The sequence below is a fragment of the Rhopalosiphum maidis genome, chromosome 1 (assembly GCF_003676215.2).
Source record: "Rhopalosiphum maidis isolate BTI-1 chromosome 1, ASM367621v3, whole genome shotgun sequence".
Lineage (NCBI taxonomy): Eukaryota > Metazoa > Arthropoda > Insecta > Hemiptera > Aphididae > Rhopalosiphum > Rhopalosiphum maidis.
Window position 1 is genome coordinate 17818986 of NC_040877.1, and position 19285 is coordinate 17838270.

Below are 19285 nucleotides of genomic sequence, written 5' to 3' on the forward strand. Positions count from 1 at the left end.
ATGGATCCTACGTTTAAAATTATAAGATGTTAGCATCGACAAAACTTAATATATCACGAGAGAGAAAGAAACACACACACGATAGTGAGAAGTAGATTTTACTGAACACAATATAATATGGCTATTAATTTATTTGGTCATCCAATACAAATTTTTATATAAAAATAAATAGGTATTTACATTTAAGCAAATATTGACAATACATAATATACAATATAAAACTTACATATAAATACATTTTAAAATAACGAATATTAACCCAAATAACTTTCAATGAATACAATCTGTTTTAATTTCCATACGAATTCCAAACTGCATAATTAATATTAAACAAACTCTATAATTATTATAAAAGCCAAATAATACATTTTGAAATCCCGGTCTACAGTGTCTGTACAATATACATTAGTGCTTAGTTATTTGTATATTTTTAAGTATTTATATTTTTAAACACACGCATGTTTTAACTTTTACGTAAATATTTAATAATGTATATAAATAATTTAAAAACTAATACAATCACAATGTTTATTCTGGTATAATCAAATACTGAGTATACCTTTGTTTTATTACGGTCACCCTCGAGCCTTCGTCATAAATATACACTGAACAGTGTACAGTCATATAATATAATATTACAATCATTTCTGCAAGGGAGATATAATTTCCGTGACCCGTGACAGGCATAAATGCAAAACACGCGGCCAAGAGAAGTTTATCATTTACCTTTCCCGTAGGACCAATGAATAAGAAAAATTGCACTTTTTGATAAAAAAAAAAAATGAAAATGTAAGAATTTATAACCTTTATTTTTATTTATTTTAGTTTTTTACAATATATAAAATGTATTAAAATTGTATTTGATATTATTATATTATATTATATTAAATTATAATCTATTATTAAAAACACTATAGTCTATAATGTATAACACCTTAAATTGATTGATAAATGATTATATATAACAAAAAAAAATTAATATCACTGGTTTTAAAGATGTAAACAATTATTAGACGAGAATTTCATTTAATTAATTGTAAACATTTTAGATATTTAAATATATTCTCAATATACTCGTATAACTTCATCAATAAACATCAATAGGAATTCGTTACAACAAAAAATATAATAGGTATATCTTTTCAATATATTATATTTCTAATTTGAATTTAACTTTGTAGTGTTTTTAATAAATTATTTTACTCAATACTCATTCTAAACAAACAGTAGATATAGGTATTTATAAATTACAGATGATATCCATTTACACAATTATAGAATAAAGCTAAATGGATTACCAGTGATTATCCTTCAAATAATACAATTCGTCAATGTTAGATATTCACTAAAAATAAAATTTAAATTTATTATTATTTTTAATTTATTTATTTCGAAAATTCAATCGTACATCAGGCTCTGCGTAGTAGACATAACGATGGGGTTGTATTTTAGCTTGCAACTGCAACAGCAAAATATGATGGTATTTTTGGTCTACGGCGAAAATCTCAGTAGATCCGGAAATGCTATACAAAAGTGGCTGGTGTGAAGCCAAAAGAAAAATATAACAAGACGAATATTACAAGAGTGACACACGTTTAGCTATGTAAATATTCGGTAACATACGAATCCACTAACTGAAACAACACGATCCTGTTTGTCAAGTAAACACAGCCGGGGTTAGTGGTATATACACTATAATATCATCGTCTCCCCTCTCGGAGACACGTGTTCGTCAAAAACGTTTTAGAAACAGCCACACAATCATATATGTTATATATATATAATATATATAATTACCATTGAAGATACTATTTTAGCACAAACTTAGAGGTTCTATTCAGAAAACTATCCATGTTAGTAAAATATTTTTTCTTTCCCTATCTTTCCAGATTAGCACATATTGAGAGGCACATCCGTTTTCACACCTGCAGTTCTTAGACCCACGGGAGGTATGTATTACAAACGCTTACAATAGAAAACCACTGACAAATAAGGCGAACATATTATAAGGGATCACGATGAATTTGCGGTACAAAGTATAAAGAATCACGGAACCACCAAAATATTGAATTGAAAAAATACACACCTGCGTATAGTAACAACAATTAATAACATAATAAGTTTCCCCAAAACTAAAAATCCTCATATTCTTATACTGAATGTTTTCTTAGTTTCTCAAATTTTTGTATTAAGAATTCCTATAGATAAATAATCGATGATGAATAATAACTAATAAATAAGGTAAAATATAAAACAAATAGGTTTTTGAAAAGTAAAATATAACATAAAACAACCTATACTTATTATTTAAATTCAATTTATTAGTAATAATAACTAAAATTATCACGATAAAAATAATTAAAAATAAATATACTGCAGTGTATTTTAAAAATTAAAATATTTGGTTTTATGTTAAATATAATTTATTGATCTTTACTAAAAATAAGTTTATTTTCGAAATTGTTATAAGAATACTGAAGATTCTACATAATAATATAATTATACTATTAAAAATGTTTATTGATATAACATTTTTCGAAAGATTTCTATAGAAAAAAAATTTTGATAAGCAACTAACATAGTCTCATAGAAATATCGTTTAAGATTTGAATTTTGAACAAATTACTTATACTGTTGAAACTATGAATATCATGTTTTTCAAAAACTAATGCAACGTTTTCAGGTTATCTGGAATAAATTACAATAGCTATATTAAGCATTTACGTCATATTATGATTTATGAGTATAACCATATACTATGATCTAAAATTTAGATTCTAAATAATATATATTATTATTCGCTCAACTTTCAATTTTGTATTTAAAAATTATTTTAAGAAGACATTTAGTAACAAAAAAATTACGTATAATAAAATTTTAGATAGATAACAATTTTTTTTTTTTAATTTTCATTTCTTCGCTATTACTGAATTACACAATTAAATTGACATTTTAGTATTTTACGAGTAAATACTAAATAATAACTTTAATGAGAAAATAATAAACTTTTCTTACCTAGATAGTATTATGCTAGATGTACAGAGTACTTATATAGCAATAAGAGTTTTATTTTCAAATCTCTTCTTTTCATTGAAAAAACCTTAATTTAAGTAACATATAAATCGTCTAGGCAAAACCCGTTTAGACACATATATATATATTCTAAAAAAGCTTATTTAATCCGAATCTAGTCCTATGGGACTCGTGCTCTTTTATTTAAACGAGAGAAAAAAACACCTTTAATATATCCGTTTATATGCGGACAGACACTCCGAGGAGTTAATGGATGCGACTCTATTTATACACCGCATGCTATATGTCTCAGGGGTTAGGGAGAAAAAAGAGTTCCGGACGTTCAGGAAACATAACCCTCTCAACCACTGTCTGCACTTCTGTAGACCAAGGACACATTTAGAAACTATACTATGACCAAGGTTAGTTAGATATGAAAATCCCAAAAATAATTATAACGTAGCAATGAATAGAAAATGAGTAACAAAATATAATATTGCATAATACAATCTTTCTATAGGACAGATTTAATTTTATCAAAAATAATATATAATTCAATTAACTATAATTGAAAAAAATCATTCAAATATTCATAAATTATTATAATTTATAGTAATGAACGTTTCGTCGTTCGTGTTCAAAACTTGATTGAGACTTTAAAATCTTAACATTATAGGTATAATTAAAAATAAATAAATAAATAAATGTTTTAATGTTTTAAAATACGAGTACGTTATTGTTTGTATCTATACCTGATTGAAAAATGTATAAGTTTAAGTTTTATATTGAGATGGGTTCATATTGTTAACCCTATACTAAAAATGTATCAAGAATAGCGTTGTATCGTTTTTAAGTAGCGTTACTTTTTATCTTTGTTATATTTCCTCGGTGGCAGCTTCATGTACTACCACTATATTGTCTCGTGTGTTGTTTTCCAGTAACTATACATAGAACTCCCAAGAGATTTATGGAAGGTTTACTGTTTTTGGAAAGTCTATAGCATAGTTTGGGCATTTGAAAACTTTTTGGGAACTGATAAATCGCCTGAAGAAACAATGGACCTAGTTTTACGCACAATAGAAAGAACAATAACTAACCGAAAGCTCACTTGTACCCACAAAACATCTAGATTACACAGAAAACAGTTTAATCTTAAAACGTAAAGATTACTAATTAAAATAAAAACAATTTCTATTTTTGACAAGTAATAATTAAAAAAAATAACTTATCTTCAATAAAAAGTAATAATTTTAAGGTAAAATGTAAAGAAAACTAATAAAATAATTAAAACAAGTCTTCTATTATACAAACGAGCTTTTTATTAGTTTATTTGCTTATTTACTTATATTTATTGTTGAAAATCAATGTTTCGTAAGCATGCTAAGTGCATTAAGCAATTAAACAGTAAACACTGAAATCAATTATTGTAAAATAAAATGCTTATTCATTTTTGTTTAATATACCTATTCTTATTAACAACAGTTATTTAGTATTATATGGGGCTTCACCTTCTGATCGCTATAACATTCACCGACCCCTATATATGTTAACCCCTAACTTTTTCCAGCCCTCTTGGATATATTATCTAAAACGCTTTTTTTAACTTCAATATAATATTTTTTTTATTGGCATAATTTTTTAAGCTAAAAAACGTAAACAGAAATAATATTTAAAAACAATAATAAATCAATAACAATATTATTAACTTATACCCAGTAAGTTACAGTTAAAATATAATTACGTTAAAGCTTACACTCGAATATTAATACAAAGACATATTTATTACATTTCTTTAAAAATTCTATCTATTATACATGATACCAAATCATTATATATTTATATAGATTACATCGATTAAATTTTTGTTCCCTGCCAACCTATTGACCAAGAAGTTATCACTTCAAATCACGTCAATCATCGCTATTGTATATACGCCGTTGCAAGGCCCTGATTTATGCAAGTGCAGATGGAGCACTTGCACTTGGCCCCCAATTTCTAGTGGTCCCCGGGCTCTGTAAGTTGTAGAAAATTATTTTTTTTTAATTAATTCCACAAAAATGTATTTTCTAAAATGTAATACCAACTGTGAATGTTCAGACTTTAGTATATTCTTATCATTAAATTGTCAGTTGAATTTTGGTTATTTTTGTCATTCCATATCCCAGTGCTAATAAGTTACCATCATAAAATATAAAAATAATAATAATAGAAAATTGTTTGAACTTCAGAAGGATTTGATACCTAATAACTAATTTAAACTCTTTTATGATAAAATGTAAATAGAAATTTGTCATTTTTTATTTAATTTTAATTATATAGAATAAATTGTTAAATTAATAAGTTATTTTCCATTTTTAAAATATTATGGAAGACTGAAATTAATTTATTTTAATCCTTAAGTATTTTTAATATTTTAATATAGTATAATTTTGTTATGTTATTTAATTAGAATTGTCTTTTCATTATCCTTAATTTACTAGACCAAGTAACTAAATTGAGTAACTAAATTGTATTTATAGTACATGAAATAATGTACAAATATTTTATGAATTTTGAAATAGGTATTTTGGTATTTAATACTTTTAACATACAAAAATTTTTTTTTATTATTAACATTTTCCCCTCCCCTATCTATGTAAAATTTTTCTAAAAAATATTTTTGACTTGAGGGCCCCAAAAAAAATTGTGCACTTAGCCCTAATTTTATTAAATCAGGCCCTGGCCGTTGCATTTAATCCTGATTTTATTTATATCCCATATATCTACTATTAAAAGTGGTTAATAATACTAATAAAACTTCTACTATAGAATATAAATATTACATATTATGCTATACAAAAAAACAGATCTATGATTTTAACTATTCACGTAATTATAGTTGTTTATTTACTCAAATTTACGAATTTTTTCAAGTTAAGTACAATTAAATTCTATAAATTATTCAACCACAATTGTAAATATCCATAAACAACTTAAATCATAGATTAGAAACAAAAAAATTTATTTGGAAAACACAATTATTATTAGCGAGTAATTTGTAACACATTCACTATATCTATATGGCCGAAAAAATAACTTCTCAATAATAAAACAAAACATTCGTCCGCTTTATGAAAAAGACACATGTACAAAAATACACAAGTATCGAACATTAACCTCCAAATAATGGCAGTGATGGATATAATATATGAGGCTTGTAATCGAGAAGCCCATTGTGCGTTTGGGAAGTTGTTGTTCTGAAGGGGAAAATTGCACTACATTCGGTGGCGGGTGTCCGCATACGGATAGAAATAGAATATACACGAGGCATTTTTGTATTTTACTGTCGCCATATATAAACCTTTTATGAGAAAAAAGTATTACGGAAAAGCAACGGGATGGAATGAGAAGCCCGTGTGAATTTGAACAGTTCACCCAAAAATACCTCCTCGATTGTAGATTTCACCTAAATCCCTAAACGTTTATTCTTTTCTACTTCACATCGTCCCCAATCACCAAAGATGTATAGGTAATTATTATATATCAGACATGTTCGTAATAATATAAATATATTGGCTTATAACAACGGTAAGATTTTTGTATTCACACGATGCCTACAACTAATTATTTTTTATTAATTTATATTATTTTCTAATATAATACAAAACATACTTATACATATTATATAATATCAATGTGTTGAAATATCAAACTATAATGACATTTGTCGATACCTGTTCTTACCAGTCCAAACCTGTAGGTATTTTAATAAGAACCTCTATGAAATATATCTAGTTTTATCTAATGCCTTAATAACAACAGACTAATCAAAAATTGAAAAACTCATTAAAATTGTAGACCGGCAACACCCATAGTTCAGAAAACAAAAGTTTTCAAAGGTGACGAAAAAAATATCTTACTATTATAATTGTTATCTACACATAAATTAAATTATTTAAATTATATAACAAACTAAACAAATCACGAAATTAACATCCCCGTTCCGCATAATAGTTTACTCACAGTTAGTCATATACAGAGTAAAAATGTATTTTCATTCAGGATTTTGGTCAGTGTATACTGTATATTCTAATTATACGAATTAACAATTCACTAGCATTCACGAATTTTATATCTAAATATTTGTATTAAAACAAACATGTAAAAAATACACAATTAAATAATTTTGCATTTTGAAAAATGCATATCAATACTTATCTGCAATACAGTATATTTGAGACATTATCATCTCGTTAGCGATATTATTTTATGTCAAGTCAAGGTAGAATGTACAATTTTAAAACATTTAAAACCATAAATTTAATTACACGAATTATACGAACTTTCTATAAACATTAAACAATCTATAAATTATATAATATACTTATAGTATACAAACATATTGAGTTATGTACTAATATATCTTGTACAATTCGTCGCTGGAACTTAAACAGGATTTAGTAGCAAAATGATCATAGATTTTTTTAATAAGAATAATTTCAACTGAATGAAACGACCACGGCGTTGACTGCTGAGAAACAGAACGAAGCACACACAACACTGTAGAAATATACCAATATAATATAATATACGTAAATATATTATTATAGGGATACCAAACATCCCTACGAACCATATATTATAATTTATAATATATTCTTCTCCAGTATACGTACACGCTGTAATCACAAACATCGTTCCGACAATGGACCCGGTGGGAGAAGGAAGGGGGAAACCGGACAGCTGATGTGATTGAATCTTCGACGAAAAAATAACACCTGCGGTTTTGCCCCTCCATACTACGACGTTTTATTTATTTATATTTTATATATATATATATTTTTTTTTTGACAAATTTTCAAGATTTTTTGCCAATAAGCTTGCATCAACCCTGGCAGAGCAAATATAATAATACATTTTGTGTATACACTATTGATAGTACCTACCAAAACACGGTAATAATATTATAAGACGAAAAACGACAACCGACATGTATAAGGTATATGTTCACAGACACGCGCGTAAATATAAACGAGAGTTATTAGTAAAGTGAACATGACCAAAAAATATATATATATATTGTATAAAACGCTCTCGGTAATAGATTTACACGATGGCCATATGTGTTGCAGTTACGGTGGCAGTGGCAAGAAAACGGGCAGCGACGTATAATAATATGTATTATTATTATTTTCCTCTTTTTATTCTTTATCGTCATCTCTCTTCCGTTTGCTAATCGCGTCAATCAAAACTTACACGACCATTGTAAAAACATCACTATACCATCGTCATCGTCAACGCGTATAAATCTGTCTTTAGTCTCATTAATGGTTTGCTCTCGCGGCAAGTTGTCGGCGTGTCGTCGTAGTCATCGCTCCGAAGAATTATCACCACCCGAAAACAATGTACCAAACACGAGCGCCGCGCTGCCGCTCACCCATCAACGTTTGGATAAGAAATGCGCACGACTTCCAAATGTAAATCATCGATACACCGCCCCTTACGGCGCGTCAAGACATAACTGACTATAAAAACCATCAATCAATGAACTTACTAAGAATTTTCCGACAATAATATTCTTGAGAATATTTTATTCTCCACGCTCCAAACACCGTTAACCCGATGATATATCCGGAAATCTGGATACACATATAACACATCTATACAGTACCTACTACCTACATAGAGATGTACCGATATATAGAGATATACTTACCTACAATAGTGTACTTACAACCGATTGGCTTCGAGTACGAATATAAACAACTAAGGAAAACATTAATCATTATATTTAAACTGAGACGTTAAATTCACCGACCTGTTCAACGAAACTATTAAAACATCGATCATAAAACCTTTTTAGCAATTAATTCTGATAAAGTCTGTAAGTCTTACAAACCATAAAAATTAAATAAACAACTCCACAAATAACTATATTTAAAAAAATATTATAAGTTATTTAAGAATTAGCAAGCATTATCCAAAATTATTAATAAATATATTACTTTATAGTTTATATATCGATATTAATTTTGAGAACTGCAATGCTACTAGACTATTGACTTAATTTAAAAATTGAACAAAACGTAAAGAAAACAAATGTGTTAATTCTTTCAGAATATAATAGATACAGGACATAATATTATTATCAAACATAATTTTCAATAAGTTATTTACAATTCATATACCAGGACGCAAAAAGTCTATAAAAAATATAATAAAATAAAATATTGTGTTATTGATGTAACAAGTTCAGTTACAATTATATAATATTATGAATTCCAATTTAGATGGGTACTTACTGTTAAAAACTTAAATTATAAATGTAATAATATTTTTATTTTTTTATGTATCAATGGTATTTTATAATCATTTTCGGGTTATATTAAAATATTAAGTATAAAGTTCAAAGGCTTAACTTAAAACTATGATTAAATAAAATGAACTAAATATATATATATATATATATATATATATATATATATATATATATATATATATATAACGATATCATGGTATAGGTATTTTATGTATGTTATTTAACAAAAATGAATTTGCCGACATTCGATGTCTGTCCATTTCTTCTCAATATAAAAACAAATACATTTTATCAGCGAAGACGTTTATTACTGGAATATTTGATAATGAGTATATGAACCGTCACCCGGAAGTTATTAATAGCTATATTTGAACGTAGAAGCTATAGCTGGCTGTAAAATAAATAAAAATTAAGCAAAAAATACCTAAATACCTACATTACTGTAAATAACGTCAATATAAAAGCGGTCAATATTTTTGATATTTTAAGACACGTGTGTATAATAATCCAATTACGACTCCCGATTAGATTTTCTCTTGCCATACATACCTAAACACCGATTTCCAATTATCGGTAGGACATGAAAGATTTTTTTCAACCTAATACTGACCCAATAGATTATTATTGTTCCCTTCCTGTGACCCCTCCGGCATATCAATAAATAATAATTTGTGTTCCAAATAGCCGAAGCAATGTATGAAATTAAGTCAGAAAAAAACCGGTCTGCCGCCGATAAATCATTAATCTCCGCACTGTGCATTTACACCTACTGTATACTATATTATATGATAGGGTTTTTTTGTAGGTGCCCTGAAGGGATAAGACTTTGTATTCAATTTTGAACGCAGTCATACCAGTATACCACCCCCCTTAGAATTTATTTAGGCATATAAATTATATGTAGTATCGTACGTATTGTACGTATAAATTCGAGTAAAAGTGTGTTTAGTATTGTTTAATAACGGAAAGGAAAATCAATACACATCGTGAGAAATGTTTATAATATGTTCGTTATTAAAATAAAATAAAAAAAATTTTGTACCTACGTATGTAATATGTAATCAGTTCATAGAATAGATTAAGAAGTAATTCAAGTAAGCATCAATTCATATCGAAATCAAATTAAGGACATACGTATATTTAAAAATCTCAAATAAATTAATAACACGAAAATACAATTTAAGTAAATTCATATATAATCTTGAAAGAACAACAATAATAAAAAAATAAATACTCTAAAACAATGTTCCTCAAAACAAAATAAACTAAAATAGTCGAAGTTTAGATAACAAATAATTTCAAAGACTAACGGATTCAATGACAAAGTTAATGTCCCTGTTATGTAGACATTGAATATGAACACAAAACACATTATTTAACTATTGTTAACCTTTAATGAGAGACATGGAAAAGTTTGTTCGGCTTCAGTTACAAACAGAATTATAGTATATTACATTGTATGAGCTGTATAATATATATCATAAATATAAATATATCATATATTATAATTATTACCTATCATGATATAATAAATAACCTATTTATACCTATTTTACCTATTTTACCTATTTTACCTATTATACCTATTTAATAACTTATAAATGAAATAATATTAGAAATAATACAAATGTAATACAATATTCACATTATATAATAAACAAAACACATACATGATGCGTATTTATGTATCTTTCTACTCTCGCAATGGATAAATCAGAGAATTTAAATTGACTTTAAACTATTTTTTAAACCCAAAAAATTATTCTTAGTAACATCTACAAAATTGTTCTGAACACGTTTATAATAATAATAATAATAATATACACAGTTCAACGTATAACATATTAATGTAAGAAAATAATAAATTTTTGACTGTACATACAAGGTACTTCACATCACTAGTTTAATGTGGAGATCGTAAAAACATTTTATTATGCATTGTAATTTAAGTATGGTACATAAACTTTAACGTCATAAAAATGAAAAGTATATAAACTTTTACAGACGTTTAGTGTGAGTAAGTGGGAAGCATTATGTGACTTTCAACTTAATCATCATAGGTACATTATAAGCCGATAAGTTTACATTAACTATATGTATTCATTAAAAAACAATAACAAAAATAGATTATAAATTCAAACTTCAAACAGATTATTTTATTTTATAAAATAATATTTACAATCTGTGCCCAATAAGCAAATAAGATAATCTTTTAATGTATACTACAGATGAACAACGAAGAGGAAGAAGAAGTTATTCAGTGAAAATTCAAAATACCCACGTGTTTTTTATAATGATTACCTCTTATAAAAGACATCATAATAATACTAAAATAATAATTTTAGTTTATCAGATCTCTGCTATATTTTCTTTTTAGTCGATGGGTAAGATTTATAGATTATAAACTTGATCAAATTTAATTGTGATACTAATGGATTAGCAACTTTAGGTAGAATAATTTGTAGTTTGGTAACTTATTGTTTGACTAATTCATTTTTAAAGTATGTGTAAATTGTGGAGTTTAGTATATACCACGATGCAGAAATTATCACATGGAGTGCAAATCACTAGAATGTTACGAATTGAGGATGGTTTTGTACAGCCCCAAATTTGAATCGCTTATGTCCAGATAGACCTCAGAAAAGATTAGTATAAAATAAGCTAAGTGCAGATTGAGAGCTTAGACTTATAAATTAGGCATACCTAGTAAATTAGTAAATGCAATCTGCTATTTAAAATCTTTATTTTTGATTTAAGGAAGGGGTCCCAAGTCAGCTAATCTACTATCAAGTGTCATACTAATAGGTATTTAACATCGGAAAAAGTTAATGGATAGACATGGCTACAAAGTTATTTTAGTTCTTTCAAATTTTTCTCAGTGATACTCTTGTACAATTTTTTCTTTTGTTTTCGAAAATTGTTTTAGAATTTTATTTTATTATCAACTATTGATTTATGACGACTTCTGTATCTTTGAAAACATAATATATTTAGGGTCGAAAAGTTCACAGTAACCAATTGTATGTATTTGAGGGCAAACAACACTATATGAAAAATAAAAGTCGATTAAGAATATTTTGCTACCAAACGATAGAATTTTTACCACTGTATTTTTTTATGTTTTAATTGAAAGTTAATTAAGCAATCTACATATATTATCATTACCTAAATTATAAATTATACAAATAACAAATCAAAAATATTATTACGTAGGTAAGTATAAATATTATCGTCAAGATAATCATTATAATTAATTTTTAATAATTCTGTAGAAACCCATTCATTGATAAATAATAAGGCACAAAAAAATTAGAGAAAAAATAAAGAAAAATTAGATATTAAACATATATGAAAAAAAGTAATAAATATACAAAGATTCATAACCACTTACTTTAAGGATAGATTAAATATTTAAAAATTTTATAATATGTAGAAATGTAGTAGTTACACGGTTTCAACATCTTAATGATCATCTCTATTAAAAGTTTTATATTTTTGATTTTTAACGCATTCTTATGGAGGACATGGGGACAATAACAAACACTACCTGTTCGTGCAGATTGAAATTACCATAGCGTTGCCGCAGTTGATGACCGTTTGGCTATGGTTGACCTCGGTCGAGGTTGAATTGACAGCGGCGGCGGTCATATATTATAATAGTAATAACAATAATAATTATTAGTCGAGGGACAGCGAAATATAATACGCTAGTAAGTCATTAGCGTAACGCGCGACAGCAGAACGTCATAGAGTGAGAGACAGTAGGACGCGAACAATATTCATATAAATCGAAAAACTCGGCAAGTACGTCGAGCGGACGAAATCGTAAATTTTAACGTGCTAGCGATCCGGTATCACCCCTTCATCACATGATATGATTTACGAATGCAAATGGTAACTACTGTGATTTAATACAATACGTATATGATACATTTTTTATAATTAGATACCGGAACAGTATTTTTTTACTACCTATCGGATAATAGGGTATTGTGTCAGTGTCACGTAGAACGTTAATTCAATGTTATTATTACAACAAACAATGTTAAAACTCAGTTTTAATGATTTTTTTCAATTATAGTTACTGGGCAACCAATATGTTTTTCTAACATAACATAACATTCTGACTAGAATAAACAAGCGGCCATAGAAAAACAAAATTATGAAGATGAATACCATTATTATTATTATGAAGATATATATATGTATGTATATATTATTTCATTATGAAGGTAATGAAAGTATGTAAATTACTGCATATAACCATTTATAATGAATCTAATAAAAAACTTAATTTTTATAAAATCGAATTCAATTTATTCGTTACAGGTATCCGATTTCATACGTAATCAATAATTTAAAAAGTTATTAATTAAACAAAAAACCACAAGTTAATTAATTGATTTATCACGTCCAAAGTATACGGCGGTCTTATCGGACGTAAAATATCAAACTATATTTATTACACAGGTGTGTGAATGTGTAATAGCTGCAGGTGTAGTTTAAATATTAAATTATCAATCATCCATATAACATAATAATAATAATAATAATAATAATAATAAAAATAAAAATAATATGTACCTGTAACGTCGTCGACCGATATGAACGCTAACAGCAGCATCAGCAGCACAGGCCGGCAAAATTCCCGTCGCCGGGAGGTTTTCATATTTTCTACCCTAACCTTCGCGCACTGGGGGGAGGGTATGATAAAACGACGGCAGCGGGTAAAACTGGAAAAAAGTACGTAAATCCAAAAAAAATTTTAAATCAAAACCACCACCGATCGCGACACGAAATATTGTAATTATTCTCCGAAAGTCAATACTCGGGCGCGATAACGACACCGAAACATGTTTAGGATAGACGCGAACGAACAACGCACGCGAAAACGTTTCGGGAAAATCTATTAAAAAACAAATAGATTTAACCACACGACACACACACACGTAAAACACACGGCACGAGTACGGACGAACAGTACGTGCACAACGACCGACGGGGCAACGACTGGAGAACCGTACAACGACAGTTCGGCGGTACACCGGTGGCCGACCGCCCGTCGGGTCCGGTATACGGCGGTTCGGTTTTTTCCGGTGAGTTTGGTGGCGGCGGCGAGTAGAGCGAGAAGCGCTCTCTACCGACCAGGGATGGTAGTTTCGAAATTACATATTTTTGTTATTATTAATCATTTTTTTTCTGTTATCGACTTAAAAATGCAATTACAACAATTTTTTTTTCGATTTTGTCGAACACTAATTAATTACATCGAGAGTCATCCTACTTTTTTACAGTAAACCGACTATATATGGTATATATTGTACGTGGTTTGAATAATTTATTGTTTCTTTTTTTTTTCAAAGTCCACCCGTGACGAGATAATCATCAAAATAAAGTAAACAAATATTTTTGGGCTACGTGAAAGGGAGGTTTTCTCGGTTACCAGGTGTATTTACTGTTTGAAGGCGTTACTATAAAAATGACAACTATAATACTACTACTGTAGTTAAAAATAATTAATTAAAGTTAATTAACACCACGCCGATATAGTGCTTAATAAGCCTCCGCGTTTAATCAAGTTAGTTTGTTAATTAATATCTTAGTCCTTTAGGTATACCTACTGGTATACGAAATTTAAAACAAAATATTATTGTACATTTTACGTATAGCTTATATTTTCATCAAAATATGTAAGAGCAATAGTGTCCGTGGACTGCAGTGTCCTATACAATAATGAACATAGTCCAATAAATAACTAATAAATAGTTTATTGTTATTCAGAACTAATCCTAACTCCACAGTCCGTCACATCATCATCAATTTAACTGTAACGTTTCACAATGCAGATCAACTTATTGTTTTTGTATAACGTTATAGTCAACTTAAAAAAATAGAAAGGCGATAGGTCAATTACTTTAAACTATCAATCATATTTGCATTTGTAGAACCTGAGTAAATTGCAATTTTAATTAATATTCATATTTATCATGACGTTTATCGTTTGTATACCTACTAACAAACAGTATAGATACGGCGTTAGTATATGAGGTTTAAATAGGTTAGTGGTAAAACAGCTTAAAATTGACGTAAATATTTTGAATATTTTATTATACGTAAAAATTAAAATAATATACGAGATGGGGAAAAGTAACTAATCTATTCACATTAGTTTCAAGCGTTAATGTTTTTTGAAATACAAACTTAAATTGTTGGAGAAAAAATCGATTATTTTACGTTTAAACATCTTGTATCAATATTTTATTTTATTTATAACATTTCAAATTACTAAAAAATAAATCGTGCATTAAATAATTTAAAAACACCTTATGAGGAATTATGTATTTTCAACTCGATGGTATTAAAAAAAAAATATGAATTTTTAACTACAAAATAATTAGCAATATTTCATTATTATGACAAACTTTGTCAACATTTTAATTTCAAACGTTTAATAAAAAACGTGATAGATTATTATATTTCTTCTATATTGTATTATTATAGTATATGTTATTATAACAACTTATTATCCTAATGGAAAATTATCAACATTTATGGAAATCAAACCAAAAGAGCCAAGAGGCAAACATTTTAAATGTCCATAAATACCATTTTTATAGATTAGGCCAGTTAGAAATTTGTCTGTCCCAAAAATTCTACGGTTATGATTAAAACATGTTGTTCTTATTAATGATATCATCTTCGTAAATGTAAAGAGTTGATTTTAAATCTCATTCAAATAATCATAGAACTTAATTATAGTACATTTTTTTTTAGCGTTCAGCTAAAAACTGTCGATTAATATACATCGATGGGAATTTAACCTCAAATACCTACTAGATCTAATTTTTTACCAAAAAAAAACCCCTTAATATTTAAAATTGAAGAATTTTTTTCTGCTATAAAAAGTGTTGTGAGATTCAAAAAACAAAACTTACATTATAGGACTCATCGATTCTGATTGAGCTCAAATAATACTTTATAGTAAAGAAGTAAAATCTAAAATGATTTTAACTTGATATTAATTAAATAATAATTAAATTTACCGTTCGTAGCTATTGAATAAAGCTATTACAAGAGTCAAGAGATCTATTATTGCAAGGCCTATAGATAATCTAAAATACATTATATGATAAGATTAAGTTAGTAGACTAATAAAATATTATCTTTACTGAATACCTATTATAACATAGGTTCCATATTATAGTTATATGTTACAAAATGAATCATAATCAAATTTTATTTTCTAGCTTATATAAATAGAAAATAATATTTTTCCGTTTTAAATTATTTTATAATATATTAGTTAATATAATAGGTATAGGTATAATAATTAAGTAGTAATAATATGTTATATATAGGTAAATATAATAAATATAATATAATATAATATAATACTATAATAGTATTCACTTACTTAATCTTATCAACTACCTAATCATTAAGTTTGGTCGTTAGCATGGTTGTAAATATTATCTTCAGTCGCAGTCGTTGATTTGATTGATTTTCACATAAAATAATTTTGTTATCAATTTACTATTCCTAGAAATAATTTTATAGAATTTGCAATTAAATAAAAATATATTTTTTTAATATTACATGTTATATTGTTTTTATATTATATTTTATAAATAATGTATAATTAAATTGGTCCAATATAAAATAATAGTTTAATGTAATCTTTTTGTTGATGCTCAAAAATACATGTATCTAAAAATTAATAACATTATTACGTCAACAATGTTTTACTTTTTTACTTGAGTTTTATGAAAATAAATAAAATATGAAACTTAAAAAATATTTATTAACACTTAAATAATTTTAATTATACAGTAAATAGTAATTACTAATTAAGTATGAATGACTATACCTAAATAATGAGTAAATATTTAACATTATTCAAGTATTTTAATATAATTGTCCCACTGGCGGATCCAGAGGGGGGCGATTGGGGCGATCGCCCCCCCCCCCCGTTCTCTCAAAAAAATAGTTTAAGTCCCTGATTTTAGTTTTTGACGTAATTATACTTCAAGGGTAACAAAATTATAGTGATATATTTTTTTATTAAAAATTATCTACTATAAAAAATATTTTATTTTATTCTGCACGAGACTGTGGAAAGTAACATATGTATGTACCTAAATAAATAATTTATCAAAATTAATGTGTGCCCTTTAAAAATCGCCCCCCTACTATCTTGGTCTGGATTCACCCCTGTATTATCCAAATGATAAATAATTATAGTCTATAATGCAATAATGAAAAATGTAAACAACTATTTTTATGTACATTGTACATGATCGTCATTCGTCGCTTCGTTTTATTCATATGAATTATATTTATACTTTTACCATATGGTATCTTATATATAAATTTGATATTATACCATAACTGATAATGACACCATTATTATGGTATAATTTTAATTAATAATTGAGTAGGTTTTGATTCGGTGGCCCCGCCTCCACGTTATAATCGTCGCGAAAAGCTCGCTTCCCGCCAAGATGTGATTTTAATAGCTAATACATTTTAAAAAGTATTAGATTATTAAAAGGAAATTTTCATTAGGTATTTAACAAAATGAGAAGGCTCAAGTTTACACTACTGAATTTAGAGCCAAAATTATTATTTGGAAATCTTCATTTTCTTTAACATAGGTACTTTCTTATAATTATACATATCAAATACAATATTATTGATAATATTTCAATTTTTTTTTTTTATATACATTTTTTATTTTTTTATTAAAATATTTTCTTAAAATTATTTAATTTAATATTAATTTATAATGTTATATTAAAATCTGAATATAAGCGATCAATGTATTGATTTTACAATCTGTGTGTATGTTTTTTTTGTCTGTGCACCCGATAACTCGATAATGCTTTTGTTTTCACTTCGAGGGTGGTTTTGAATAGAAAATTAGCTAGATCTAGTTTATACTTATGAAAGATCAAAATTTTTATTGTAAACGGGAAAAAGAAACAAAAAAAAATAAAGAAAACGGGAATTTTTACCCAAATCCAATTTATTAACATATGAGGACTTAAAGTAGGAACAAATTCCAGGTGAGACTAATGTCTCCATATAATTTTATTTAACGTTCCATTTTCCATATATCATGTAATATATAAACAGTGATTGTGTAACATATCCATCCCACTTCTATCCCTGAATAATGTTCAAATTTTTAATTTATTTCATGAAAAATGTATATCACAAATAAAACATTTTTAAATATAACTTATGTTTTATTAAAAATTTAATATTTTGAAAGAGAATATTTTTGTTCATAATATTAAGTGGCAAGTATTGGTTATTTTTTAAAAAAAACTAAAGAAATCACCCATACAAAAAAATATTTATATCATAAAATGTAATGTTTTTACTTTTTAGAGCTTTAAATTGTACAAGAAAAATTCAAATTCTACGCTCTGTGGGTGGGGTGAGCATGCTTAAAAAATCACTCATTCACACTTTACCTATATATATATATATATATATATATATATATATACACATATGAAGCTCAATTTTACATCATTTAATAAAGAGCTTTTTTTAAAAAAAAATCAATCATAAATATTTAAATAAGAACATAAATTTATTAACTTTAGTAAATGTTATAAAAAAGAAATTCATTATTAAGAATTAAGCTTATAAAAGCGTATGTGATAAAAAAATGTATAATAATAATAGTAAATTAGAATTGTAATAGAGGCTATTTTAGAATTCCCTAATATCCTTTCTTTATTCTCTAGTCACACTATTCGTATAGCGTATAGCCATAGCCATCTTCTTTACCACGTGTTCAAAGCCTTTACTGTATATACTTCACCTACCCCGAAAACTTCGTACTTTTTTTTATTTTCAAGTTATGTATTCTTATTTTTTTCACAACTGTTTATTTTAAGTTTTTAACTATATTGTATTTCTTTACTACAATGTTAACTACATTTTGGAGTATATATTCCAATA

General features: G+C 26.8%; 1 protein-coding gene across 1 annotated transcript in view; it reads right to left on the bottom strand.

Annotated features, from left to right (window-relative positions):
• LOC113549584 (roundabout homolog 2) overlaps positions 1-14307 on the bottom strand; it is a 156678-nt gene extending 142371 nt beyond the window's left edge. Inside the window, exon 1 of the mRNA XM_026950963.1 lies at positions 13895-14307. Coding sequence (XP_026806764.1) covers positions 13895-13979 — 85 coding nt within the window. The 5' untranslated portion in view covers positions 13980-14307. The remainder of the gene's footprint in view (positions 1-13894) is intronic.
• Positions 14308-19285: the final 4978 nt, after the last annotated feature.